Source organism: Hirundo rustica, chromosome 2 (genome assembly GCF_015227805.2).
Source record: "Hirundo rustica isolate bHirRus1 chromosome 2, bHirRus1.pri.v3, whole genome shotgun sequence".
NCBI classification, from domain to species: Eukaryota; Metazoa; Chordata; class Aves; order Passeriformes; family Hirundinidae; genus Hirundo; species Hirundo rustica.
In genome coordinates this window covers 82,454,162-82,480,965 of record NC_053451.1, presented here as the reverse complement: position 1 = coordinate 82,480,965, position 26,804 = coordinate 82,454,162, and the positions used below count along the sequence as shown (strand labels likewise).

Here is a 26,804-nt window from a genome sequence, read left to right as displayed (position 1 = left end):
AGTATCTGTCTAAACTGAAACTTGAGAGTGCACTACCGCACTGGAAGGCATTTAACTTCTATTTTGTACGTAAGTTCAGTGATAATCATTTGGCTCATCAAATGGGATGATTAGTCTTTACTTTATACAGTTGCTTGTATCTTATGTGTTACATATTGCCGTATTTTAAGTCCTAAAATAAAAGATGAGGAGCTGCATAAGGATTTATAAAGACTTTAATGAAACTCATTTTAAAGACTTGAAATTGTTTGCCTCATTAAAGCCTTTTCATAGCTGGAATGGAGGGAAATACACTTTTGTCTAAGAACTGCATTAGCTAAAACAAAAGGCTGGAATGGTTGAAAACCAGGGTTAAATGTCAGTTTGGATTTTCTCTCCTGACTTCAGTCAATCCTGGAAACCTTGGATGAAGAATATTTTGGGATTTATTTCTGATAAATCAGACTGTAAAACTAAGCCCTAATGGGCAATCTTCCAGTTTCTTCTTTTCAGTTCCAAGGAAACCATGCAAATATTTCTGGAAGTAAAAGCAGGATTAGGCTTAAGGTAGTCTTAGCTGTTCTTGCAGAAGAGTCCGTATTAAGCTGATAAGACTGGTTTTTAGAAGCATGTTTGGATCTTTGTTAGCATGATTTATCTGTTTTCTGTTCAGCAGATGAAGACAGCAAAAATCACTAAAGCGCAGCAGCAGAGTAGTCCTTATGTGCTCACAGGGCTTCTGTGAGAGAAACAGAGTTCTGAATCCAAATCCAGCCAGGAAAACTTAAAAATGATTTGTTTTTCAGGTATTTCATGTTAGCACATGAATGTGTTAGACCACAACAGCCCAGCTGATTGCAGAATCCCCGAATGGATTGGTTTGGATGGCACCTCTGGAGCTCATCTAATCCCCTGCTCAAACCTTTGCTCAAGCAGGCCCACCTGCTGCCAGTTGCCTAGAACCGTGTCCAGCTGAGTTTTGAGTATCCCAGGGATACTGCCCCTCCTCCTAAGCATGTGCTCCAGTTCCTTCACCATCTCCATGAGCATTTACTGCACTTTCCCCTGTAAGTGCATGTCTGTCTTGCTTTGAGGAGCCTGTGGCTGCACCCAGCGCTGCAGGTGCGGCCGCCCCAGTTCGGAGCGGTGTGGAAGGATCCCCTCCCCAAACCGGCTGCCGCTGCTCCGACAGATCGAGCCCAGGAGCTGTTTGCCTCCTTTGCTCTGAGGGCACGTTGCTGCCTTTTGCTCAGCTTGGTGTCCTCCGAGACCCTCGGGGCATTTTTGCAGAGTTACTTTCCATGTGTTTGGCCCCAGCCTGTGCTGAAAGTTGATTCCACATGCCATCCAGAGCTGCCACAGCAGAATCAAGACATTAGCAAAATAATTTTCATTGCAACAGGCGGAAAAAATAAACAAGCAAACAAAAACAACTAAATAACGTTGCACTGTTAAAACCCCAGTGAATTTTTAAAAACTCTGTGAACATAAGGATTAAAAGTATCAGTTTGCCTGTCTAGTTGTGACTTCAAAATTCCAAACACTGGCAGTATTATCATATCCCACTGGAGTTTCTTAAAATGAACCAAGATGTGCCTACGTGATCATTTCTAAAGAAGCTAAACCTCTTAATTTCTTAATGGCAAGTATTTGAACAGGCGGTCCTGTAGAACCGTGGAAATTCAGATTGCTTTATTTCTGCAATGTTCGCTCATTAAAGTTTACTTTGTGGGTATTTTACAGCTCTAAACACAAACATAAGCATACTGCAGTCAAAACAGTGCTTAACTTCTGATCGTCTTTGCCAACTGTACAGTCATCCAATAGTATCATAATTGATCTCAGTACTAAGGTGCCAAACTCTGTGTTGCTGAAGGATAGTTAGATGATGTAAATAGCTTTTTGTGTTTTGCAATAAAGCACACTTTTGTTGTGCTACATGTAAAAGCAGGAGATGAAGGTATTCTTTTATTGAAGCAAACATGTGGAAAATTGCTCTAGATTGTTATAGTACAGAGCATCTCCCCTGAAAGGAATGAGGTTCATCTACAGGGCAAAGTCTGACTGTGGCACTTTATTGGGGTTACTCCTAGACTCCGTGTGGTCAAAGCAAATAACATCATGTCCATCTGAACTGTTATAACCATGAGACTGGCACATTTTCTCATCTATAGTGTTATATTCTAAACTGTCACTAGGCATTAACTCAGTCACTGGTGAAGTCCTACCACCTAGAGATGAACTCTGTCTCAAAATGATGTTTTCCACTTCAGTGCTACTCGTATAGCAATTACTGGGTCATTAATATCATTGCATGCAATTAGTGACAGTAGAATGAGCAAGAGGTTTGTTATTTATTTAATATGAACTTTCACTATAACCCTTTCTTGTCCTAGTGCCACAGACGAAAACGAGAGATTTTCAAGGCAGGTGAACATCCTTGTAGAGTGAAGGTGAATTTGTATGATACAGAAAGTGGGTCCTCATTTAATGTTAAAGCTTCTGCTTTTGTTTTCGGCAAGCCTTCTTGTCATTAGCAACAATCAGTGTAACTTGAATGCTTACTAATTCTATTAGTTCTATTCAGCTGAACTGTTAAGCAGAGCTTGCTGTGGTGGTGGGAGACACTTCTCCCCATCCATGAGAGTAGCGTTTTGTCAGTAGCGTGCTGGGAGAGAGGATGAATTTGCGTAAAATACCTGCTTGTGAATGGTGTAGTCAACTAACTAGTAATCTCTTTTAGATGCATACTTTTGGGTATACACTAAGTACATCATAATTAGTGGGCTTGCATCTGCCACAGTTACTTCAGCACTCACAAATATATAATTTGTTTATGTAAACTAGAAGCAACCATGTGTGCAGCGGATCATTATCTGACAACATTTCTCAGAGTATGTGAAATATAGAACTGAAATTCGTTTAGAAATACTTAACTGTAATGAAAGACTCGTCGTATTGAGATGTATTTTCTGGTTTGTTTTTACATAATCTCTAAATCATTCCCAGTATTTTGTAAAGGGGCCCTGCAGTTGACAGCAATGAAGCAAGTAGGATTTTTTTGTGGGTGGGTGGAACCTGTGACCTTCAGTAACTGATAATAGTTCAGCGAATAGTTTACTGTTTAGTACACTTTAGCTGTGGTATTCCTTAACCCAGTGAGAAGGTGGTGGTGTTTTTAAAATGATAGACAGCAATAACCAGTCAGAATTCACAGCTTTTTTTTAAATTTTCCAGTTCTCTCACTGTCTCTTTTTCCCTTTTTGGAAAGACTTTGTTGACATAAAGGGCTGTTTGTTTTTTTTTTTTTACCTCATATATTTTTCTTACTTGGTGCCATGCCTCCCTGAAATTAAAATCATTCTGAATGTAGGGAACTTTACAACTTTCTCCCTATTTTGTGCTGTTAGATGACATGAAATGTCGGAAGAAGACTCTGTGGATTACCAGAGATGTCCCTGGAATCATACTGCTGGTGTATACCAAAGTTTATTACAGTGCAGAACTGATTGGCTCTGTCTTGATTGTGTCCTCCACATTGCACCCTCAAAAAAACATTGAAACAGTAATAGAATCTGTCCCTCTTTCAAGATATGAATACAAGTGGAGACTTCAATGGGGAATTATATAAATACCCTTGTATCATGAGTCTCATCTAAGCATCACAAGTCACGCTATTCACAGTTGGACAAGATACATTTTAGAGCAGTGGTTAGAAAAGTGAAATTACAAAATTTCACTGCAGAGTCTTTACTTGTTCCTGGCCAAAAAGAGACCAGTGCTTTATTTCACTTTATTTTGTTCTGGTTTTAGCTTGACTGGAGAGGGGATTGCTTACTTGCTGTAGAGAATATGATTTGTGGATCCAGTTCATATATAAATCCTGAGACTTGCAGTATAGGACTTAATTTAAAAAAAAAAGAATGCAAAGTGAAAAAGAAGAACAGACAATTCTTGTCCTTTCCCTCACATTGAAGTTCTGCCTCACATGAGAACAGAGGGGGGAAAAAAGGCTGGCATCGAGAGTCTTTATAAACACTCCATGAGCCTTAGTTTAAGGAAAAAAATCTATCTTAATTTGAAAAAGTGTGTGGAATAAGGTAGAACAAGAGGTTTTTTTAATGGTGTTTAGGCTGAGAAACTCCTCAAAATTCTGCTGCCACCTTGACTTTGCAAATAGGGCAAGTAAAAAAACAGACATTAGAAAAAAGCAAAATTATTGGTAAGATGCTTTTATACATTTTTCATTACAGTCTTGGTGTCCTAAATTATATTGAGCAAATTCAGCAGGTTTTTGTTTGTTGGTTTGGGTTTTTTTAGGATCATTTCTTTGTCTCTAAAAGATCAGTAGAAAGATTTTATTGTATTCTCTGTTGATCAAAAACACAGTTAACGCATAACAGCACTCCATTCAACTATTCATAATGCATTTACATTTTAGAATGTACAGTCCAGGTTTGGGCCTGTTCATGGTTAAATTTCAGAAGACAGTTTAATTTTTTCAAACAAAACAAAGGTTTCAATGTCAATCTTATTTTTTGTCACTACAAGAAAAGGGGACACCATTAGTTGCTAGTATTTGAAGTCAGTGTATTTCTCTTCTCTCTAAATATTCACCCAGAGTAATGTGTGCCAAACTACCTGTTCTTTGGTGAGAGGCCTGAACAATTTGTTTTGTTGTTTCAGATCTCCGTGCAGACCTGGCATTGTTATTGGGGGGCAGAATTTAATTTCATTTAATTAAAATGCTCTTTCTGTTATCTCAGCTATCTTGTCCTTTCGTCCATGGCTAGTTTAGAAAGAAGCAACTTCCCTGTTGTGATCAGTGATTTGTGGCTTTGCAGTGTGTGATTTCTGGTGTTCTTAAACCTCTCCCATAAATTAACTAAATTTATGGAAAAGAAGAATTATTTATTCCGTGCTTTACTAAGAAGATCATTAAAAGGACCAAAGCAGGTGAAAGCAGTCAGGACACAAGCAATGATGCCTGGCCAAAATAGTGTTCTATTACTTGATAAAATAAAAAACTTGCAAACCCTTTACATGTACTTAGTAATCCTGAGAGTGCATGTGAGATCGAGTCCAGCTTTGCTTTAAGAATAACTTCTTACTGCTCTTGGATCTAAAGCTTGTGTGGATTTTAGCTGCTGGTTCTTTCATTCTGTTTCTAAGCACTGCAGGGGAAATGTGGAAATGGGTAGTGTTATTTGATTATGTTTTATTCTGATTTTTGTGAAATCTGTTTTCTGATGCAGTATTCAAGCAGTATTTAATGAATAAAAACTGTGAAAATCACTACTATTGGGTAGTAGTGAACTGCCCCTAAAAAACCTGTAGTTCTCAATTTGCTATTAACAGATCCACGTCAGCAGGAATTAATTCTTCATGACCTCATCAATGATTGTCTTTAATATATTGCCAAATTACTTTTATTGTCCAGCACACTAAGGAGGGACAAAATCAGTTTTGCCCTTGCCCATCAGTTGACATCACTCATTCATTCCTATAGTCTGTGGTTTAAGGTCCATTTAGTTTTCACAGGAGAATTAAAGATCATCATTTCTCTCGTCAGCTATGTAGTCCATTTCATGTTCAAGCTCTAGAAATAGATGTGTTTTAAAGCTGTGTTGATTCAAAGCATATGTCATTTGATTTGCAAATAGGTAATGTTTTTCACAATCCTAAAACATGAAACTGTGGGTAATAAGTGTAGCAGAATTAAAGGGCTGAGATTTTTATCTGCTGGTGTTTTAAATAATTATGATGGCATTTTTTCATTTTGTAATGTGTGTTTTTAGGAGTGAAGGAAGTTGAATTTTTGTGACTCTGCCTTCATTTCTAATCTCTTTGTGAATGAAAAGCTATATCCAGGCACAAATCCAGCAGCTTAATTCTCCGTCTGATTAGAGCAATGTTACCAACCTGGAAGGTTGAAAACAGCCATGATCCATGCAGTGGCGTAGCCTCCTGGGAGGCAGAGTAATAACAATCAAATGAAGACATATTAAAATGTAATATTACTTCCTCTCCATGGGGACTGTATAAGAATCATAGCCAGGAACTATTCTTGTCAGCTGACTCTGCTATGCTCACTGACTCCCTGCCTCTGCATTTATGACTAATGCACTTTGTACAATAAACAGCACTTGCAGAGTTTTAAAAGCAAATAAATGTAAAACATTGTACATTGATTTATGTGAGTTTTTGTTTCTTTGTTTGTTTTGCTGAGGATTTTGTTGGTTTTTATACAATTCATATATTTGAAAGAGGGGGAGTTAGATCAGAATTAAGTTCTTTGGTCTGAATAATTTAATTTCTCCCTTGTGTATGGAGGAGGATATGTTAAAGTAGTGTGTTATGAACCTGCAAATGTATACTAGCTTCTCTAAAGTAAGCATGTATCAGCAAGACTCTTAACCATAATTTCATAACATATGTTTTCTGAATGTTGAAAGGCTAAACTTGCATTCCTTATAAAATGGCAGCTGCTGTTGTATTCAAGGAATGCAGACAGACAGTGTCTGATAAACTACTGTAAAAACGTCCTATAAGTTATTATGATTTTGTTAGAAAGTCTTAAAATTAGTAGAGATTTTAGCACAATTATATGTGTTTATTTTTAGGTGTAGACAAACTGTTGAATAACTTAATATGGTTTTGACTGTCATTATTAGTTTTGCAGTCGACACCAGTGGAGCAGGACAGGTCTCAGAAAATCAGAGGTATTTAGCCATCAAAAGATTTTAAAATATTTTGCTACCTGTTTAGCAGCATTTTACTTACTAGGTCTCTGTATGTTGCTGTATTAATACAAAGTGAAGTGTGGGATCCTGAGAACATACTAATACTTATGAGAAACTTCATATTAATCATTAGTTATGTTTATTAATGTTAATATTTATGTACTTAGTCTTCTTAGCAGAGGGCTTTGTATGGTATCCAAGTAATTGACTTTAAAATATATCCATATTTAGACCCAAATGTAAAAAAACCTGTTCTTTTTTATATATATGTATATAAGAATAAATTGGATGGAAGGTTTAAAATCTGATTATATGAACACACTGTAGGATAGCATTTCCATTTTGGATACCAGAAACTTGTGTTATATTTGTGTTTAAATCCAAAACTCCTATTGGAGCACTTTTTTTTTTTTTTTTTTTTAAATATCCTTTCAGTGTGAGCAGAGCTGCAGATGCTGGGTCACTTTCCCACAGAGTTGTGAGTGCAGTGGAGGAGCTAAAATGACAGTGGGTGTAATTTTCATTTGGAGATCAATATAGAAAGGCCGCAGCAAGTGTTTGAGCAATATTTTGTGCTCACTCCCTTGTTTGACTTCTGCACACTGCACTGTCAAGGGGCATTAGCAGTATGAAACAGTGTTTTCTCTGCTGTCCCAGATTACTTCTTTTTCTCAGTGCAGCTTTTCAAAGCTTAAAACGATGTGTTTAAAGCTACCCACTTTCTTCCTGGTACACCAGGGATGTGCAAGGTTGTATTTCGATAGTCTTAATGAATTTCGAAAAATAATTTTCTCCAGTGGCCTTGGGTAATTGTCAGTTTAATTACAGGAAAAGCTGAGAAGGAAACTTTGCTTTGTCACTGAAATGCTTCTCTTTGAAAATTCCCCATTCCTCAGGACGTAGCAGTTTGTACTCTGAGCTACAATGTAGGCTTTCCTAAAATCCCTTGAAGAACTGTGGAAAAAGTGAATATTTCTGCAGATTCATTCATCTGACATCAAAGTTACGAAAGCATTCTTTAAGAAAGCAAGCGAGGCAGATTGCGCTGGCGTAGGCACACAGCTAGACTCATTGTATATCTAGGTCTTCCCATTTGGAGACTGTATTTGAAGTAATTTTGCATTCTTTTTGCCATTTTACTTTCTTATTCTGTACTGAGGTCAGACTGCGTCCTCTGCATCCTATTGAGGCTCCTGCTCCGTGGGTTAAGTGGATAGGCCTTTAAAGACAAAAAAAGCATTGATGTTCAGAAGAAGCAGAATTCTATTCAATTAAAATCAAGTAGAAGGTGTTTAAGAAGGTGTGATTCCCTTCGGCACAATTAAAAAAAGAATCAAAAAGAAAACCACAAGACAAAGTCAGTGTTCATTATTTGTACGTTCAGTTGGTGCTCAGCTTTGGTATTTCTATTTACTGCATTTTTTCTCTGTGTCCTTGTGCTGGTACATTGGCAAATAGATCATAAAAAACACTTTCAGCAAAGACACATTTGATTTATGTCCAGGATGGGTTCTTGGTATTGATTTTTTTCCCCTCTGGAAAAAAAAAAACAACAAAAGAAAACAAAACTATATGTCTCCATTATTTTCTGAGCCTGGCAATGCAGTGGCACATTTCAGATCAGCTTTTATCTTAAATTACTCAACGTGTTCTTTTGTATTTTGAAGTTTTTTTGCCATACAGCTATTGTCATGTTTTTACAGGGGGAAGGGAACAAGAGGAGGAACTGGGAGGGACCATGTATGAGGAGAAGGGAATTTTAGGAAGAGAGAGCACAGTTTGGGAAGTTTCTATGGTGGCTGTAATTCGAGTTGGTCACAAAAGAGTCAAAAGTGGAACAAAAACAAGAAGCAGATCAAAGGCTAGGAAGCAGGATTCAGCAGTATGGGGTTTATATCTTTACGGCTACAGAGAAGATTAGAGCAAGAAAAATACTGCCATGGGGGTAGGAAGACATTGTGAAGGAAAAAGGAAATATACATAGACTGCATTTGAAAGAAAATCCCCAAGGAAGGTGAAAGGGAAGGAGTGTGAATTAAAAACAAAGACCCAAAGAGTGTAAAGCCCACAAGCTGAAAGGAGAGGGGCAGAGGGAGGCATGTGCTGCTTCAGCAGTTCACCACCACCACAGCAAGCAGTGAGTTCCCTGACATCCCATTTTCCATTTGTTTTCTCCAGTTGGTGGCCCAGTGCTGGTGCCTGTGCACCCTCTCATAGGTTCATTTTGGGCCTCAGATAAACATCTCCAAGAAATGACAGTGAAATTTCCATGCCCAGGACAATTAGGCTAGGAGAATGCCCAGTGCATTCCCTGCAAAGTGAATCCAGAGCCCACTGTCTGCTCCTGGTGGCCAGTGCAGTGCAGTGGCTGCAATACCTATTGCCGAGGAGCTCCCGAATCGTTCTCCAGCAGCTGTTTTGCAACCAGCAGCTGGCTGGGGCGGCATCGGCGCACCCATGCACCGTGATTCAGTGTTGTGGATTCTCGGAGGGAGTGGTGCTTCGCCTTCACACCACACGGCAGTGTCAGCCTGAGCCCGGATCGCGTGGCTCCAGCTGGCACCGAGATAAGCAAGAACAATATCAACACAGAGGAAAGCACCCTGTTGTTTGTATGAGCTGAAAGGTTTCCCTGAGAATAGAACGTATTCCCCTTTGCCACCCACCCCCGCAGAGGCTCCTCAATGCTGAGAAAAATGAGATTGTACTTTAATATATTAAATGGTTTTCCAATCAGTTCAGAATCTTAGCTTTCACCTGGGTCTTTTGTATGCGTTCACTTCTTCCAGCAGGGTATTTGTAATAGAGGAAGCAGGTGTAACATGGTGATTATAAAGATATTGTTGGGAGTGGAAAAAAAAGGATGATTTCTCAGTGCTTTTCTCGTCTGAGCCTGCCAGAGCTTCCTTTTCAGCTGACTCCATCACCTTTTTAGCAAGATGGTGTGTTTTTGTCCAAGTCAGTTAGTCAGTCAATTGTGCATAGGAAAATAAAAGGCTGCTGGGTAAATTTGAAACCTTGATAACACATTCCTCCATTTGTATATATTGTACAGCTTACCAGTGTATTCATTCCTTTGGCTTTCAACATTTCACAACTTTCCATAGGTCAGCCTGAGCGACAAGAACAGGTCCCGGTAGATTGAAAGATCCCTGCTCTCAGACACTCATGTTCACATCACTTTGCCTGTTGATTTCCTGATTTTTATTTATTTTTATTTTTATTTATTTTTCTTTTATTTTTAATCAGCAACATCAAATGGGTCTTTGGAGGGCCTGGATAACCAGGAGGGAGGGGTGTGCCAGACAAAAACCATGAAGATCCTCATGAAAGTTGGACAAGGTAAAGACCATCTGCTGTTTCATGAAATCACTTTGATCGGTCTCAATGTCCTTTTTAGTTTTCAGGCTTCTTTTAGCAGTGTAGAGCAGAGAGTCAGTCAAGTCTAGTGTGGTCATTCCTCCCTTATAGTCTGAAAGCAAAGCCTATTTTCTCTTCCTCGGCTACTGACAGATTTCTACAGAAGGAGGGTTAGTGTAATAAGATCTCTTCGTTGGAGAGATCCCTAGAAGGAAAGGTCACCTGGGAGTAATGTGTTTCAGTCATTTTTATTTTTATTTTAAAAACAAAAGCCACAACTCTGCTGCTCAGAATTATTTAAAATACATGAAAAGAGGGAAGCTAATATTTCTATAGTTTGCTTGTTATGAATTCTGATTACAGAGAGCTTTTTGTTCATTGTCTCGTCACATATAGATAACCTATTGTGCAGGAAGAAAGAATTATTCTTCTACGTAGAAGTTGGTTTAGTAGTCAATCAACTTCCTCAGTTAAACTGAAACGTCATCTGCAAAGCTTTTCTTGCCAATTACGGGAGACCCTATAGTTTCTGCAGATGGCCTCACAATTTAAACCTGAAATAACGAATATAACCATTTTGCTTTAAAAGGATAATGACGTTCTTATATCTCCCAGTCCTTTGCATAAAGGTTCTTCTGTTAAACCATTTTTGTCTCACGAGGTACCTAGAGCCAGCTTGTAAGGCTCCATACCGTCAAGTGCCAAAGCTGCATGAGTCGTCTTTCTCTCCCACAGATCCCAACTCGGCAGGGCAGCCGCGGCACACGGATCCCACCAAACGCCCCGAGCAGGAAGCTGGCACCAACGGGAAGAGTTCCACCACCAGCCCCTTTGTGAAGGACCACTCAGGTAGGTGTGGTGGGACTTTGCCTGGGAAGATCTTCTCCTCCTTTGTCCCCAAATGTGTTTTATTTTACCATTAATGTGCCAGAAAAGCAAATGTTTTCATCGTGAGATGAAGCAAAAGCCTTTTCTGATTGCTCTGGTGGATAATGTGTGGGAGCTGCAAGTTTTGGCAACAGCTATTCTCTCCCCTCTTCCACTCTGCTATAGAAGTTAATTACATCTTGTGACAGTGTCTCTCATTTACAGGAAAATTTTTGGATAGGATATTTGCTAAGCAGCTTTACAGTGGTCACTTCTGCCTCACATTGAGTACTCTGGCAGATAAGCGAGTCTCTTTCTCTTCCCACATAATACATTAACAAAGGGTTCTCGACAGCCATTTATAAAGTTTATTTCAAGGCATCTATAATTAATGTCCTGATCTTTTAGCTGACCATATAAAGTCTAGACATGTATGGCTGGTCTTCTACTAAATGTAAAGTTTTGGGGGTTTTGGTGTTTTTTTTAAATAATCATCTAAACAAAATAAATGGATGTTTTGAAACAAATACCTTCAGGATGCATTTCACCCATAGGGTGAACTAGAGAAAACTTAACTCTTAAGACTCAAGCTGTCCAGAAGAAAATTCAGTAATTAGTAACACTAGGAAGCAAAACTTTGCTGACAGGTGATTCTGGGTTTCCCAAAAAAGGCCACAAGTTTTCCTGCCAGTTCTGTCTTCAGTTACTGGGCTAAGGAGTCATTTATATAGTGAGTGGCTTCAGCTGATCCCTGAAGCCACTTTGGCTTTGGTAGGAAGAGTTAACAATTATGTGAAGGGAGCATCTGTATCATTTTTCCAGTGTGAGTGAGCATCAAGAGAGGGAAAAAGGTTCAAGCTTAGAAGTGAAAAAGTGTCAATGAGCATGCATGTAATTTTTGTGACAAATAATATGATGATGTGATGAGCAGCAAATATTCGACAGGCTGTTCAGCACGTGGGGTTTTCCTGACTACCAAATGCATGGTATTGTTTTCTTTTAAGTAAATGTAAGTTAACACTAACAGATGTGCCATAGCCGTTTTGCCTGTCTTCCATGCTGCCACAAGCCCCTTTAGTTTCATTTCCAAGCAAGAGGAGTCCATGTAAGGAGGCACTAAGGATAGTTTAACTTAAATCAATATGCGAAAGATAAAATAGTAGAGGGAACAGCGTGGCACTGAACAGTACCAGTTGTTCTGAGAATTGTCATTTCCCTGTTCTCTTTTCCAGTCCTTTCCCACCCCTCTCTTGTGCCTGGGGCTGGCCAGCATCTGTTAAAAGATGCCGTGTGCATCAAAGGCTGCCTTGTCAGTGACAGTTCTCGCCACTGATGGATGATGATGTATGAAACAGGGTGGTTTGGGAGCAACACAAAAGTGAGATCAACAGGCACAAAGTCTTGTTTTATATTGATTGCTGACTTCGGCTGTTTGCATTTAGCTATCTAACAGGGTAATTGGTTTGTCAAAGTTTAGCTGTCAGTTAATTCTTCCAGTCTTGCTTACTCTACACATTTTTAAGCAACGTAAATGGGTCACAGGATGGCAATAACTTTTGTCTATTGTATTTCCGTTCTTTCCAGGATCTAGCACAGATGGCAGTAAGGCTGGGCATTCCAGTATACTGGGTTCAGAGGTGGCCTTATTTGCAGGGATTGCATCAGGGTGCATCATTTTCATCGTCATCATCATCACTTTGGTGGTTCTTTTGTTGAAGTACCGGAGAAGACACAGGAAGCATTCTCCGCAACACACGACAACTCTATCACTTAGTACGTTAGCCACCCCAAAACGCAGTGGCAACAACAATGGTTCTGAGCCCAGTGACATTATCATTCCTCTAAGGACTGCAGACAGTGTCTTTTGCCCCCACTATGAAAAGGTCAGCGGCGACTATGGACATCCGGTGTACATAGTTCAAGAGATGCCTCCTCAGAGTCCAGCGAACATTTATTACAAAGTCTGAGAAACACACAACCAGCTCTGTGGTACAGTTGAGTTGTAGAGGAAACTCACTGGTCAAATGCTTTCTGTTGGGGTTTGTGATGACGCCTTGTGCGCTAGCATTGACTTAAGCACAGGGGGGAGAAGGCAACAGCTCTTTCTCCAGGAACCGACGCGAGCTGGACAGCTTACCTAGTCTGTAGAATTCCTATCTCGGTGAATAAGTATTCACTAAAAGCTGGAAGACTTTTATGTAGAAGATGCCCATTCTGATTGCTGTACTCTTGTTACATTAATCATCCTCAAAGCCATGTGCTGTGGGCGTTCAGGCATGTACAAAAGCCAAGGGAAGATGGAGCAATCCGTGGATGTTAATAGCTCTAGGCATCCTGGGAAGGTGCTTTAGGATATATCAAGCTTGAAATGCAATCTTCTGACTTTTGTGTGTCTCTCTCAGTGTGTACTGGATTTGTCACACAGACCTTGGTGTCTAAGTAAGACTTGTTAAAGTTCTCTTGCTTTTAGTCCGTCACTGTTCCATTTGTTTCTGTTATCCGGGGCTCTGCCATCCTTCACATAAGATTTCCTTTCACTCCACCTCCTGAATCACTAATGGAACATTAATGTTTGGAGATCCACACTCCATCCATCTGCTACAGCAGCCTCACTTGAATGGGTAATGCATTTATAAAAATTGTGTTTGATAGTACGGAGCCTTCCAGCCAAAAAGTTAGGCTGTCAACGAAGTCAAGAGCAGGACTGGGTGGTGGAGGGAAGGGCTGATTGAAGTTGCAATTGAATATTGCTGCCTCAAAAATAGAAGCTGGAAAGAAAAAAAAAATGTGTTTAGGTAGCACAGCACTTTGGTATGCTAAGTTTTAAGAGGCAAGTAGAAAACACACTAACGTGCGCAGTGGATTAAGGCTGCATTTGAAGGAATTCATGGTTATCAAATACCAGTGTGCAGAAAAAATAGTACCTTCAATACAGTAGAACAAAGGGGTATTGTTAGTGAACAAGCCTGGAGAAGACAAGACAATAGCAGGCCGCTGAGGATATATTAGGGCAGGGCTGTTGTGGTACTGGCAATAAAATACACAGCTTTGAAGCTGTAGCAAAAATGTAGTCTGCTTTGGATGACTTTTAAGCAGACTCAGCTGCTAAACTATCACATTATACTAAACACAGGGAAAGCATTTAAGAAAACAGCAGAGAGCCAGGTGACCAAGATGATTATAAGCCAATGGGTCAAGTGAGCTATAATTCTATTGCTGATAAAGTTGTGGGGAAAAAAACAAAAACAAAAACAAACAAACAAACAAAAAAAAACAACAAACCACAAAACCTTGCTCATCTCTAAAAGTAAGGCAGAATTTCTTTGTGACTGACCCTTTTGGCACTTTGGCTTATTGTAGTGCTGTCCCTGCACGGTGAGTGTAGGTACTGACTGACACAGCAGTTCATTGGTGCTCTGTTGCAAAGTTAAAGCACATATGGCAGACCTCTAGCAGTCCGTAAGAGTAAAATAAATTATGACACTGAGATGGAGAAGGAAATTATGTCTTATTTATAATAGGTGTATAGAACACAAGGGATATAAAATGAGAGTTTTTCTTTTGTTCATTCTTTCTTACTTTTGGTTTGGTTTTTTTTTTACTAATATATATTTTGAGATTGCACAGAATCTACACCAGAAGATGTGAAATTCATTTGCGGCAATTACATAGTCTTAACTTGTCATCATTTTACTTACATACACACACATATATGAATCTATATATGCATACGTATGTGTATATATACATATGCATATGCGCACAGGTTTTTTTTAAATACTTCTGGAAAAACTTGCCTATCCACCAGTGGGAGCATAGTTAAAAAAAAAAAAATCCAAAGCATCTTGTAAGAGAAAAGTAGAAAATATAAGGTCCAAAATATCAGGAATTCAGTGTTACAGCATCACAATACTTAACAGCAACAAGATATGCCGGCATTTATTTTCTGTGGTGTGTTTTCCCTCGCCTTACAGGCTGATGTGTTCTGTAGATTTTGCGGAGGTTCATAGAGGGGGGTTTCAGGTTAAAGTTTTCTCTTTAGCATGGCTATTCCCCTAAAGCTCCCCCCCTAGGGAGGAAATAAAAAAACCTCTACTTTTATATGTGCTATGCAAATAGACATTTCTAACATAGTCATGTTACTATGGTAACACTTCGCTTTCTGATTTGGAAAGAAAATGTAGCAACAGCATTTTAGGGTTCTCAGACCTCCGGTGAGCACCTGCAAAAAAAAAAAAAAAAAAAAAAAAAAGAGGAAAAAAAAAAAAGAAATAAAAACATCTGTCATAGAAATGATTACTCTCTTTGTTTTCTGAACCTGAAAATAATGTTGGAATGTTGGTCCAAAAGCGAGAAACAAAAAACAAAAAGAATTCCAACCAATGGTTCTGTGGAAGGTTACCATGGTGACTAACTACAGTACATATGTAATTCTTTTCAACAACCCTTCTTTTCTATGAATCCATCCATACAAGGTTCTCTTGTAAGTCATTAAGATTTTATTTTGGGGGAGGGGGAGAAAGGGAAAATATGGGTTACTGATCCTTATTTTTATTAATTCGTATCTATGCTTCATCAGTTGGTTACATTCTAGCTACATACTAAACTGTGAAAAAAAAAAATCAGACGAATTGCTCAAGAGCAACCTGCAACCAATTGAAAAAAAAAATGTACTGTGCGTCTGTTTTGTGTCTGGTGCCGAATTATGACAATCTACCAACTGTTCCTTTCTTTGACGTTGGTCCAGCTTTGAAAAGTTACTGTAAATGCCTTGCTTGTATGATCATCCCTAGTCACCCAAATTGGAATTTGCACCATCATGTCTAAGTGAAGATGCTGTAAATAGGTTCAGATTTACTGTATATGGATTTGGGGTGTTACAGTAGCCTTATTCACATTTTTAAATAATTAAAAAACCCACATGAAAACAAGATAAACAAGGCTTTTCTTAACCAGATTGTGTATATAGAGCAATGTTGGTTTTTTATAAAGTCTGAGCAAGATGTTTTGTATAAAATTTGAATTTTGCAATGTATTTAGCTACAGCTTGTTTAAAGGCAGTGTCATTCCCCTTTGCACTGTATTGAGGAAAAAATTATATAAAAGGTTGCCAAATTGCCGCATATTTGTGCTGAAATTGTGTACCATGAATATTTATTTAAGAATTTCTTTGTCCAGTTTGTAAGTAACACAGTATTACGCTTGAGTTATAAATATTTTCTTCTTTCTTTTTCTTTTTTTTTTAATTTTATTTTTTGTTGTTGTTTGTTTTGTTTGTTTGTTTCATTCTGTATTAAAACTAGCCGGTCATAAGTTTGAAATCTGCTTTAGTTCCACATTGCAATTAGTTCCCAGAAAATGAAAATTATGAAAATCACATTCCACGTCTGTTTCAAACTGAATTTGTTCTTAAAAAAATAAAATATTTTTTTCCTATGGAAACCTTGCCTTCTAAGTATTTTCTTTAGTTTTGCATTTTTTTTTTTTTTAAAGATGAAAATAAATAAGAAAGTCACCAAGCTTGCCTGCCTATCTACCTCCCTCCTGTTTCTCCCTTTCTCCTCTCCCCCCTCTCTCCAGCCTGATTGCTAGTGGTTTATAGGAGATCTCCTTAGAGTACACTGACTTCTGTTAACCTACTTCTTTCAAATTCTCTCTTCCATATATCAGCAGATTTTAGAAAACACCTGGGCATCTTATGCCCTTGGAAGTCAGTGAACTGCAGTCAGATGCAGTAACCAGGTTTCTTGGATGATCTTGGAATTGAGAGTATAACCACATAAATAATTCCCAGACATTATGGGGTGGTTGTAGTCTGTGGGCAGAATCACAGAAAACAAAAAACCTGAAGCCTTCTGGGCACTGTTTCTCCTGAGGAGGCAAAGCGGTGAGCATGGGGTGACAGGATTGAGCGAGCAGGGACAGGAGATGGAAGAAGCTGGGATGATATTGAAGGGTTGGAAGTGCTGCAAAGTCAAGACATCTCTTCATGGTTCTTCCATTGCAGTGTAGGGGAGACGGGGGCCAACATACAGGTAGCACAAGCCTTAATACAAGATGTGTGGTTCTGCTGCCCTAAATTTTCACTAGGGTAACAAATTCATTTAATAAATAATGCCTTAATTTTCTGACAAAGCCCAATCACCCTGAAAGTGAGGTGCCTTTCCATTCATTAGCAGCACATAAATGATATGATCATCCATGGAGTAACAGGTGGGAAGGTCTACAGAGGGCAAATACGCATTTGTCACTCTTAACAGATGCCAATTAGCCATAGAAATTTCATGGAAGAAACGCAGTTAGCTATTTGTAGTATGGGTCATGCAATTCCCATTTGTCAAATTATTTATTATTTTCTGAATAATCAGAGAAAAATGACTGTATGACAGAGACACTTAGCATGTTGCAATGGCACACGTACTCTGAAATAGGACATACAGAAATTCCCTGGACTGGGAGATGGTTGAACTAGTATGACTTCTTGCAGACGGAGCTCATTTTAGAGATCCAGTTTACAGAATCTGTGCTGGAAGTTGACCTTAAAGGGAAAGTTACAGTGGCACTTAGGTTTGCTTCCTGGCTCTGGTACAGAGGACCTTGTGAGATGTGGTCCATCAGAAGGCGTAAGAGTGAAACATCTTGGGCCTAATCCTCTATTTACATCTAAGTCACTCCAAAGAAGGTAGCCTTGTGTTCTCTAAGCACACAGATACTCGCCTGGATTGTGTTTTCATTCCCTACTCCATGATTGCACACAGGCAATCCCACTTGCTGATCTCGGTGGGTTGTCGTGAGGGTTCCCACGTTGTCATCTGCTGTGAGGTGCTCAGGTCTGGTCTACGCTGAAAGCCTGTCTGGCACAGCCATCTGTTAGAGCTGTGGCTCTAGCTTAGTTAAGGCCAAGGCTATTGTTTTTATTTTAATCCTTGCTGAACAGTGGAAGATGTTGATAAACAAATACTTCAACAGTGTCAAGTTTACATGGCATTTTCATTACTGTGCCTCTTTTCCCAAGTATAATAAACGTATTATTGTATATATTTATAACTAGCATGTGTACTGACACCCATGGACACCTATTTTTGCTGCTGTCTTAGCAATAAGGGAAAACTGGTGTTGCTATAAATTGTGTCTCCACTAGGAGGGAAAAGTCGTTGCCAGTGTAATAACTATGTATATTTATGCCTGGGGCCAAGGATGCTTTGTTAATAGGAGTGCCTTGCACGCATACCGTCCCAAACCGAGCAGAACCTCCACTGAGTTGCTGAACTTATTTTAGTAAAAGATGCCTTAGACACTCAGCAGAGTCATTGTCTTACTACCCATCTTTTATGACTTGCAGAGGAAAAAAATTAAAAAAAAAAAAAAACCACCTTTCATTTTTTCCTGCTGCTGACACCTCACTATTAATTATCAAACAAGCACAAAATCAGAATTTACTGCCTTTATTACAAAACTGGTTCTCTGGCAAGAGCTAGTCCAAGTCAATAGGCTCCACTAAGTGGAAAATAAAATTATAATTCACAGTAGTTATCCATCTAGAGTGGAATTAGGATCTGTTATATAAAATAGGGCTTCACAAAGTAAACATAACAGTGTTACTGCCTTGGTTTAAAACGTTGTACCTCTTGTTCAGCCTGTCTCTTTAGTTTTGCTGTGGTGCATTGATCAAATGCTCACTCAGTCAGCAGCACGCTCGTTTTGATTCTATGGGCATCATAAATTTTCTTTTTGCAGAAAAGCTTAAAATTTTGTAGTGCTTAGCAAAATAAAGGACAATGAAAATTCAGTCTTTCTAACTGCCACTCTCCATCTTCACAGCCACAATACAGATTTTGGTGGGGAAAATGCCCAGGGTTTAAAAACACCAAACAAACTCCTTATACAATTGGTATGTTATTACGTGAAGCATCAGACCAGAAATCAAGTAATATTTGTTTTGGAAAAAGATGAATGTTGGAGCGTATACCACAGGGTATTAATGATCATGCTATTCATAGTCCAAATGGTGCTGGATTCAGCTGACTGAGTTATCGTCTATGAAACCAAATAAAGCCGTCTTTCACATGGTGCATGCAAATACTTTGATGCGTAATTAAGGCAAAACGCAATCCATAGGAAATCCTCTTGAGAAGGAGGGGCAAGAGCCTGCCCATACACAGTGAGAATGAGGAGGTGGAGCTGCTGGTGGCTGCTTCTGGAGGAAGGCCTGTGGAACAGAGGGAGGAAGCAAGAGAGGGAAAGTGTGTGAGGGGGCAGTGCCTTTCTGAGGAGGAGGCTCAGGGAGATCTGCAATGACAAAATCCAGGGAGAAATCAGAGCAAGGTGGCGACTGTGCAGGGAGGGAGAGAAACAGGGTCTTCACAGCTCTGGGAAGGGCTTTGGTGGAAATATGTAACAGCAAACAGAAAAAAGTGCTGACAAATGAAAGGCAAGTGTAACATTTGATAAGTATTGCTTGTTTGTTCAGGTAGGAGAGATCAGGCCAGGTTGTCCTGCTAGACACTGAGAGGAGACTGAGCCTAAATAGAGTGGAGAACCCAGCCCAGAACTCAGTGCTTTCTGCAGCCTGGGATCCTGTGAAAAAGACATCCAGGATCTGCAAGAATTGAATAACTGTAGGACTATTCAAACTCCAGAATGCAGAGGACCTTGTGCACAGCTGTCATAGCCCCTGGAACAGGGGCTTATCTTTTGATAAGTGCTTTGAAAGACACTCATGTACTTAGACTGCTGAAGAAGTGCAGTTATTGAATTAATGATATGGGGAATTTGTTGAGGGTGGGAGGATAGTTGCTTCTAGATCAGACCTTCAGTGGATATAAATTAGCATAGTTCAGTTTGATATCTGATCCTACATATCATGGTTCAGAATTGCACATGCATAAGCAATACTAAACTAGATTTTATTATAGCCCTCAGCTATGAGAAAATACTTTATAAGAGTGTTGTTCTGAATATTATGAAGATTGTACTCAAAAACATACCAACCGTGACTTGCTTTTATAAAAGACTTCTACCAATGCCATAAAAATTGTATTTTGTATTTTACTGAATATTGTCAGCAATTTGCTGTATCTGTTCATTAAAAGTAGGTTGGATTACTAGCAAATGTGTAATAAAAATTGTTCACTTTTTAATGAGTCTTTTTGGCCTCTCTTTAATATTTAAACTCATTCCTTCCTACTCCTGCATTCAATTCTATTCTTTATGCATAACAGGCAGGTCAGCTGTGCAGTGTTATTACATTATCTGTTCTTGCCCACATGCTATGTTTTTAGTCTTTCCAAATCTCTTAATTCGTTCAACATACCTAATTTTAACTGTCTTTAAGCTCAGCTGTTGGAAGCATATGACCACATGAATAATTTAGTAATTATTCAGAATCAATAGCACTTCAGCTTTCATTGCCATGAGAAATATGGGAGGATGTGAGGCCAGGACACCAAAAGAGCCCTTTGTTTGTCACGCTGAAAGATCTCAAGATTTGGGGAAATCCAAATTATGATGAAAGAGTTAAAAATCATACATGTGCTGCCCTTGCTTCACACTTTCGCTTCATTATGTGTTATGTTTTCTTTTCATACGTAACCAACAAAGCATATCCGAATTTTTCCAGGCCTCAAAACAGTGTTTAAGCTGTAGAGATTCATATGGCTGGGCTTGTAGGTGTTTTCTTGAATTCCCACTGATGAGTAAATGCTGGCTTCTTTCCTTCAGCCTGTTTATTGCACACCAAGATGACATGCCCTGGTCACCTGCTCATCACATCAACCCTGCCCATCACACCCGCCCTTGCTGGGGCTTCATATCTTCCCAAATAAGGTTTAATTTCTAGACAAAGCTTTTGTTACTCACCCTGAAAGCTTCTTTTCAAATGTTGCCCTAAGCTTTGTTACCTTTATATGCCTGCCTATATGATTTCAGCTCGTGATGACATTTCCTGAAAAAAATAAGATTCTGATGGAACACAGGAACCGTCCCTGTACCAAGAGTATGTTTTCTTATAAGCCCCTTATTTTTCAATCAGCTTTAGTTTGAATTTTTATATGGCTTTATCTCTTCCTTTTGTATTTATTCAGTTGCATCTGAAGGAAAATAGCATGCAGTAAAATTCCTAAATACAATTTAAATATAGCTCGTTTCAATCTGCTTGGTTTTACATTTCCATTCATCAATACATTTAGCTAAAAGTATCCCAGATTGCTTTGTCTTGCTTCTTGTAATTTAAGAAAGATTATCGAATATGTTATAATTTCTTCTCAGAAAAGTGTAAGCAGTTCAGTTTGGAGAGCATCATTTGAGCAGAATTAAGAAGCAGTTATTGATATGCAGCACAAAACTGAGTGAGCATATTTGAAAAAGATGGAATGGCTTTTGGCAATAACCAATATTTGGTTTTGGTTTGTTTCCTTAAGCCAGCTCAAAACTGGAGAGGAAAAAGGGCTGATGGTTTTACTGTCAGGGCACCAGTCTGGTGGCAGTCAACTTCTTTATGTAGCTTTGTCCTTTCAGCCTCTTATGAGGAGCAGTGATAAAACTGAATTCTGGATGCTTTGGACACCGAAAGGTGTAACCTATGTGATTACACACAATACAAGGGATTTATACTAAGACTTTGTTCCTGCAGAAGAGACATAAATCCCTCTTGCCAGCTCCCTTCCACTCCGCTCTAGTGCTGCAGTTTAAAACAGCAGACGTTTTTTGCTTTGGATTTTTTACTCAGCCTAAATATTTCAAAGATAGCATCAGAACTATATTTATCAAGTTATACAACACTTTTGTCTCCCTGTGTAGCTGGCTGCTTGCAATGTTTCCACAGCATCCTCTTTACACAAGTCACCATTAATAGACTGGTGCCTACAAGCATCCAGAGGAGACTTGGGTGACTCATTTTTGCACCAGTTCTTCGAGAGGTATCTTACCCCTGCATTTTAGCTGTGTCACGCTACCGACGGATTGAAAAAACAACACACCTCGCTCCAGAAAGGCCCCACCATTGCTGACGGAAGTTAGACGGACACGTTCATTTTCTGTCACCATCAGGGAGGGATTACTGTGGGCCGTTCAGGCTTTCGCAGGGAGGCGGAGCGGAGGTGCCGAGGCCTCAGTGCCCATCGCTTGGATAAGTCCTCCTCCAAAGGAAGAGCTGCTCCCTGTCGCACAAGGAGTTTCACGCAGCTCTCGCTTGCCGCGGCACCGAGCACGGCACACGCGGGGCTGAAGCCGCGAGCGATGAGGCTCGGTCCGTTCAGCTTTCTGTGCGCGGCCCCGAGAGCAACCGCTTGGCGCTCAGACGGTTCCTTGGGAGTGGGCTGAGCCCCTAAGGGAGGCCCGTGGGGGCTGAGCCCGGGCTGCTGGCGGGCCTTAGCTCATCTGCTGCGCCGCTCTGCCAGACGCGCTGTGCGGGGAACAATGAGGAGGATCCGCCTTAATGAAACCCGTGGAAGCTTCGCGGGTGGGGAGAGCGGCGGCCGCGGGGATAGCCGGCTGTGGCTGTCACAGCAGCACGTTCTGCAGAGCCGGAGGTCGGCACCGGCGTCTCTGGAGAGGCTGTTTCTGAGATCTGTGAAGGCTTACACTTGCTACTCACTATTTGACAGCCCCACTTAACATTACTGCCGGCTCCTGGAACAGTCCTGACCCAAACATGGCTTTTTAAGCATAAAGTGAAGTTCCTCCTTGAGGCAGCTGATCGATTTCAGTGCCCTGAAGAATTTGGCCCCTGATTACCAGCTGACAGACGTGAATCAGGTGGCAATTAAATTCTGATAAAATATAAGACCCATTCAGTAACTTTCCAAGTCCCTTAGAAATACTAGCTCTTAGGAATATCCTATCCATTGTCAGCTCTTCTACGATAAACATAATTGTTAAGCGCACTAAGTTCTTCTTCTTTAGGGGCAGTGAAAAATCAGAACTCTGAGCACTCTTAATGGTTGTTGAAATTCTGATTTTTTTCTTTAAATCTCCCTGAATTCCAGGTCTGTGTAGCTTTCTGTGGAGGTGAGTTTTACAATTTAGTCACACATCATGAGAAAGAGTGTTTTCTTTGATCAATTTTTAGCTTTCTACTTTTGAATCTTTCTATTCCTTTCTTCTGAGACAGGAAAATCAACTCCTAAGTTCTATCACTTGTTAGCATATTTCTACCTTAAAAAAAGTTAAAATGTATTCATCTCATTCTCTTTCTTGTGGTACCCATGCTTCCCTGTCTATTTCCATTTAGTGAATTTTCCATGCCCCAAACACTCTTTTTTCTGTACTTTGAACTCTCTCTTAGTTCTGCTTTATCCTTTAAAAAGAGAGATGGAATATATAGTTTACTAATCAAAATTGCATGGCTCTTTCCTATTGTATAACCTTACAAAAGCTGAGGAGGATGCATGAGAAACAGTTTGGATGCCATCCTGGCCAGTTACTGTGTCCACAGCATTTCAGAAAACTGCTCCTGTAAAACATCCTGGATGGTGATAAAGCACATTAAGCTTGCATTAATAGTAGTAGGATTTGAAACTGCTCAGCACCTCTTAGCTATCCTATCCAGAAAGAGAGGATTATATTTTTGGCTGCAGTTGCAGACCTTAAGAGGTTTCTACCTATGTTTCTCTATAGCAAATCAGGACATTTCCTTTATAATACATCAACAGGAAATATTTCTCTGAATACTTTGTTGTATCTTCCAACCAGATGCATAAAGCTCCTTTCTCAAATAGGCTTCTTGATCCATTTTTTTTCCTCACAAACCACATGAATCACCCATGTACTAACAATTTGCCTCTTTCTCAATCCATCTTTTTTAGACCACACCCTGAGCTAAGTCTGGATCCTTTCCCATGTACTAAAAGTTCCTGCTAGCAACCAGACCATCACCATCTCCATGACCTCTGAAAACATGCAGTTTAGGTCATTCACCAGGGATGTAGGAGTCCTGGGTTGAAACACACTGCTAGCATGACTCAGAATAGAGATATGGTTATATGATTTCAGGTTAGGACCCTGTCACGTATTTTCTGTTGGAGTTTTGTCTCTTGTTGTAGGTGAAACAGCTATTGCTCAGAAAAGCCTCTAAAATTCGTGAACCAGCAGTCCAGGGAGTCAGGCTGCAACACTGCTCACCAGTCACGTGCAGAGACATTATCCTGTTGTTGTTCAGCGAGAGGGGTGGATCAAGATTATCCCCAAACCTGACATTTAGGGAGTTCCCCTTTAGTATGGAGGGCATGGTTCATGTCTCAGAAGAAACTGCAAGCCAATTTGCACAGCTTAAATCTTTGAGTTTGAGTTCTCTGACCCTCACATTGTCCCTATTTGCAGCATCCTAAAGTGGGAGATTTGGTCTTACTGGCAGTGCACTCTCCTCTGAGCTTTTGTCTTAGGCTGAGATCCCAAACACTGAGATCCTGCTAATGGTGGACTGTGAAGGACTTCTGAAACCTTCAGAAGGTTTCTTTTTTCAGAAATTAATATACCCGCTGAGGCCAATGTCGGAGAGAGGTGTCAGCAGCGCCAATCAGACAGATTTAGATGAGAAAATGCATAGCAAAGAGCCTGACTGCTTCTGAAGATCCAAAAAAGATGAATCTGTCAATTTTTTGCTCTAAATGGGAAGCTGAACTTTAAGTCATGGCTTAAACCAAAGGGCAGCATATGGCAGCAGTACAGCTGTTTGAAATCCACATGCACTTCACACTGGCACTTTGACAAACGCTATTGTGTTACAAACACTGGATGACACAGTAAATCTGGGGCTGCATTCAGCTCTGCCCTACGCAGGCATAATTCCCACTGACTTCGTACACGTCTGTAGCAAAAAATGTATGGAAGTGCGTAGGACTGAACAAATACACAGTGCTTGTAAGGAAACCTTCTGGCAGACTGAGCAACATTTGATACAGTTAGACCCCTGTAGCAGGAAGCGTGAATGCTATAATATGGAACTGGAGGAAAAATTAGGGAATCCATGAGGTCTAGAAGACGCCTGGTGATTTTAAAGACAAGACTTGAATTTCTGCACTGGAGCAACAGACATGCTGGCTGGTCATTATAAGGGAAACAGGGCTCCTCCTGCTGAGATCCATTTACTGTCTTTCATATTCTGCTTTTTGTCTCTCTGCCAGTTTCTACAAGGAAAGAAAGAATTCAGAGGGTTGTTGTGTTTTGTTTTGGTTTGGTTTGGGTTTTTTTTCTTTTTTTTTCTGGAGCGAAAGCCTACAGGAGGTCTAAAAAGAGCACTGCAGAAATATATCAGAGAAGAGATCATGTTGCAAGGAAGCTGTGGCTGCCAATGATGAGATGTTCAGTTTCTTAGCCACTTTAGGTCAGAAACCAGGTGTTATGTTGTTGATCCCGTGGCTGCTTGCCATCCCCTGCCTCCTCCTGTAACAAACAGTCTCAGCCGAACAGCTTTCACAGCTCCAGATGTTTAAAAATACACTTTTAGAGTACTTGAACAAGAAAGTGCTCTTTGCAAAGTACTGTTTTCTATGTTCAGTGGCAGAGACGGTGATGAGTTCTCTACACTGATTTTTAGATGGCATTTTAAAAGCTTCAACAAGTCTGGACACATATTTTCTTTGCTTAAAACCTGCTTAACTCTTTCAGCACTGTGGTTTTAGATCCCCCTGGTATTCATATAACTACAAAGGGCTTAAAATCTGAACAGTGGTAAATAAATGGGAAATCAAGGACCTTTTGGTTTTGTTTTTTTTTTTTCAGAAAGAGTAAAGGCAGAAAGGAACAATGTTGTAAACATATCTATGAAATCAACTTATTTGTCCATTTTCTACCAGTAAGAGCCAGAACAAGCTGGCTTATACCAAATGGTCAAGCAGCAGGGACAATTTTTGCAAAGGGTACAATAACTGCAGAAAATACCATCCCACTGGAGCCTTTGGGGCACTTTATATAGTCACAGCTCCAAATTTATTAAGCCAAATGACATCACAAACTGTGGGGGAAAAGAGCAAGAGTTAAAAATCATTTAAGGTTTAGGTAAAAATCTATCCTCATGTTAAAGACAAGTGTTTTATGCTAAAAGAGGCAGAGCTGGTGCTGGCATCAAAGACAAGGATGTCAGCAGGAAGTGCCAAGGAAACAGCTGAGGCCTCGCACTTCAAAAAGCTTAACGCTGGGTGAGGGATGTTCCCACCAACAGTCAAGATTCACAGATGACATTTTCAGATGTCTTTGGTTTTCTTCATCCCAGCAGTCACATGATGGATCCTATGCCATATGTCTTTTCCATGGGCTTCATTTTCTTAGGTGTCTACAACTGCTTTCAGTTCTCCACTATAAGGTGGAAAAGAAAGCCTCGCTGGTTTGTCTTGTTATTTTAGAATTAGTTCCGTGAGATTTGGATGGATTCCTATTTCTCTTCCACTAGCAGAGAAAATTTTTAGCTGCTAAATGCAGTATTAACCAGTTTCTCTGACAAGGGCATGGCTGACCCGTCAGATCTTTGACAAATGATTGATTTCATCTAGAAATGTCTATTTATAAACTAATGCAAAAAAAAAAAAAAAAAAAGATGAGTAAACTAGTTAATAAGCAGTGTATTCCTGCCGGCAACATGAATAAAATTACTGCTAGGTCAACAGAGATTTCAGCATTGCTCCATATGCTTCTTTTAGTGGTGCTCAAATAGCTCAGGTGTAAACTTTGGGTGACCTTATTTATTTCATGTTTAAGTGGGTCATTAAAGGAAACTACCACATATTAAACTAATTGCTTTTTTTAGTTCCTTTCTTCTACTGTGAAGAGAAATAATAAACATCTTATCTTGTTGATACATCCAGAGCTCTTATCAAATTTATCCTGCTTTTGGAAAAACTCTGTATCCTCAGAAATGAAGCT

The 26,804-nt window shown here is 39.7% G+C and overlaps 1 protein-coding gene across 1 annotated transcript in view; it reads left to right on the top strand.

Moving 5' to 3' along the window:
- The window catches only part of EFNB2 (ephrin B2), a 45,526-nt gene extending 29,169 nt beyond the window's left edge, over nucleotides 1–16,357 (top strand). Inside the window, exons 3-5 of the mRNA XM_040056532.2 lie at nucleotides 9,972–10,064; nucleotides 10,818–10,931; nucleotides 12,534–16,357. Coding sequence (XP_039912466.1) covers nucleotides 9,972–10,064; nucleotides 10,818–10,931; nucleotides 12,534–12,916 — 590 coding nt within the window. The 3' untranslated portion in view covers nucleotides 12,917–16,357. The remainder of the gene's footprint in view (nucleotides 1–9,971; nucleotides 10,065–10,817; nucleotides 10,932–12,533) is intronic.
- The last annotated feature ends 10,447 nt before the right edge of the window (nucleotides 16,358–26,804 follow it).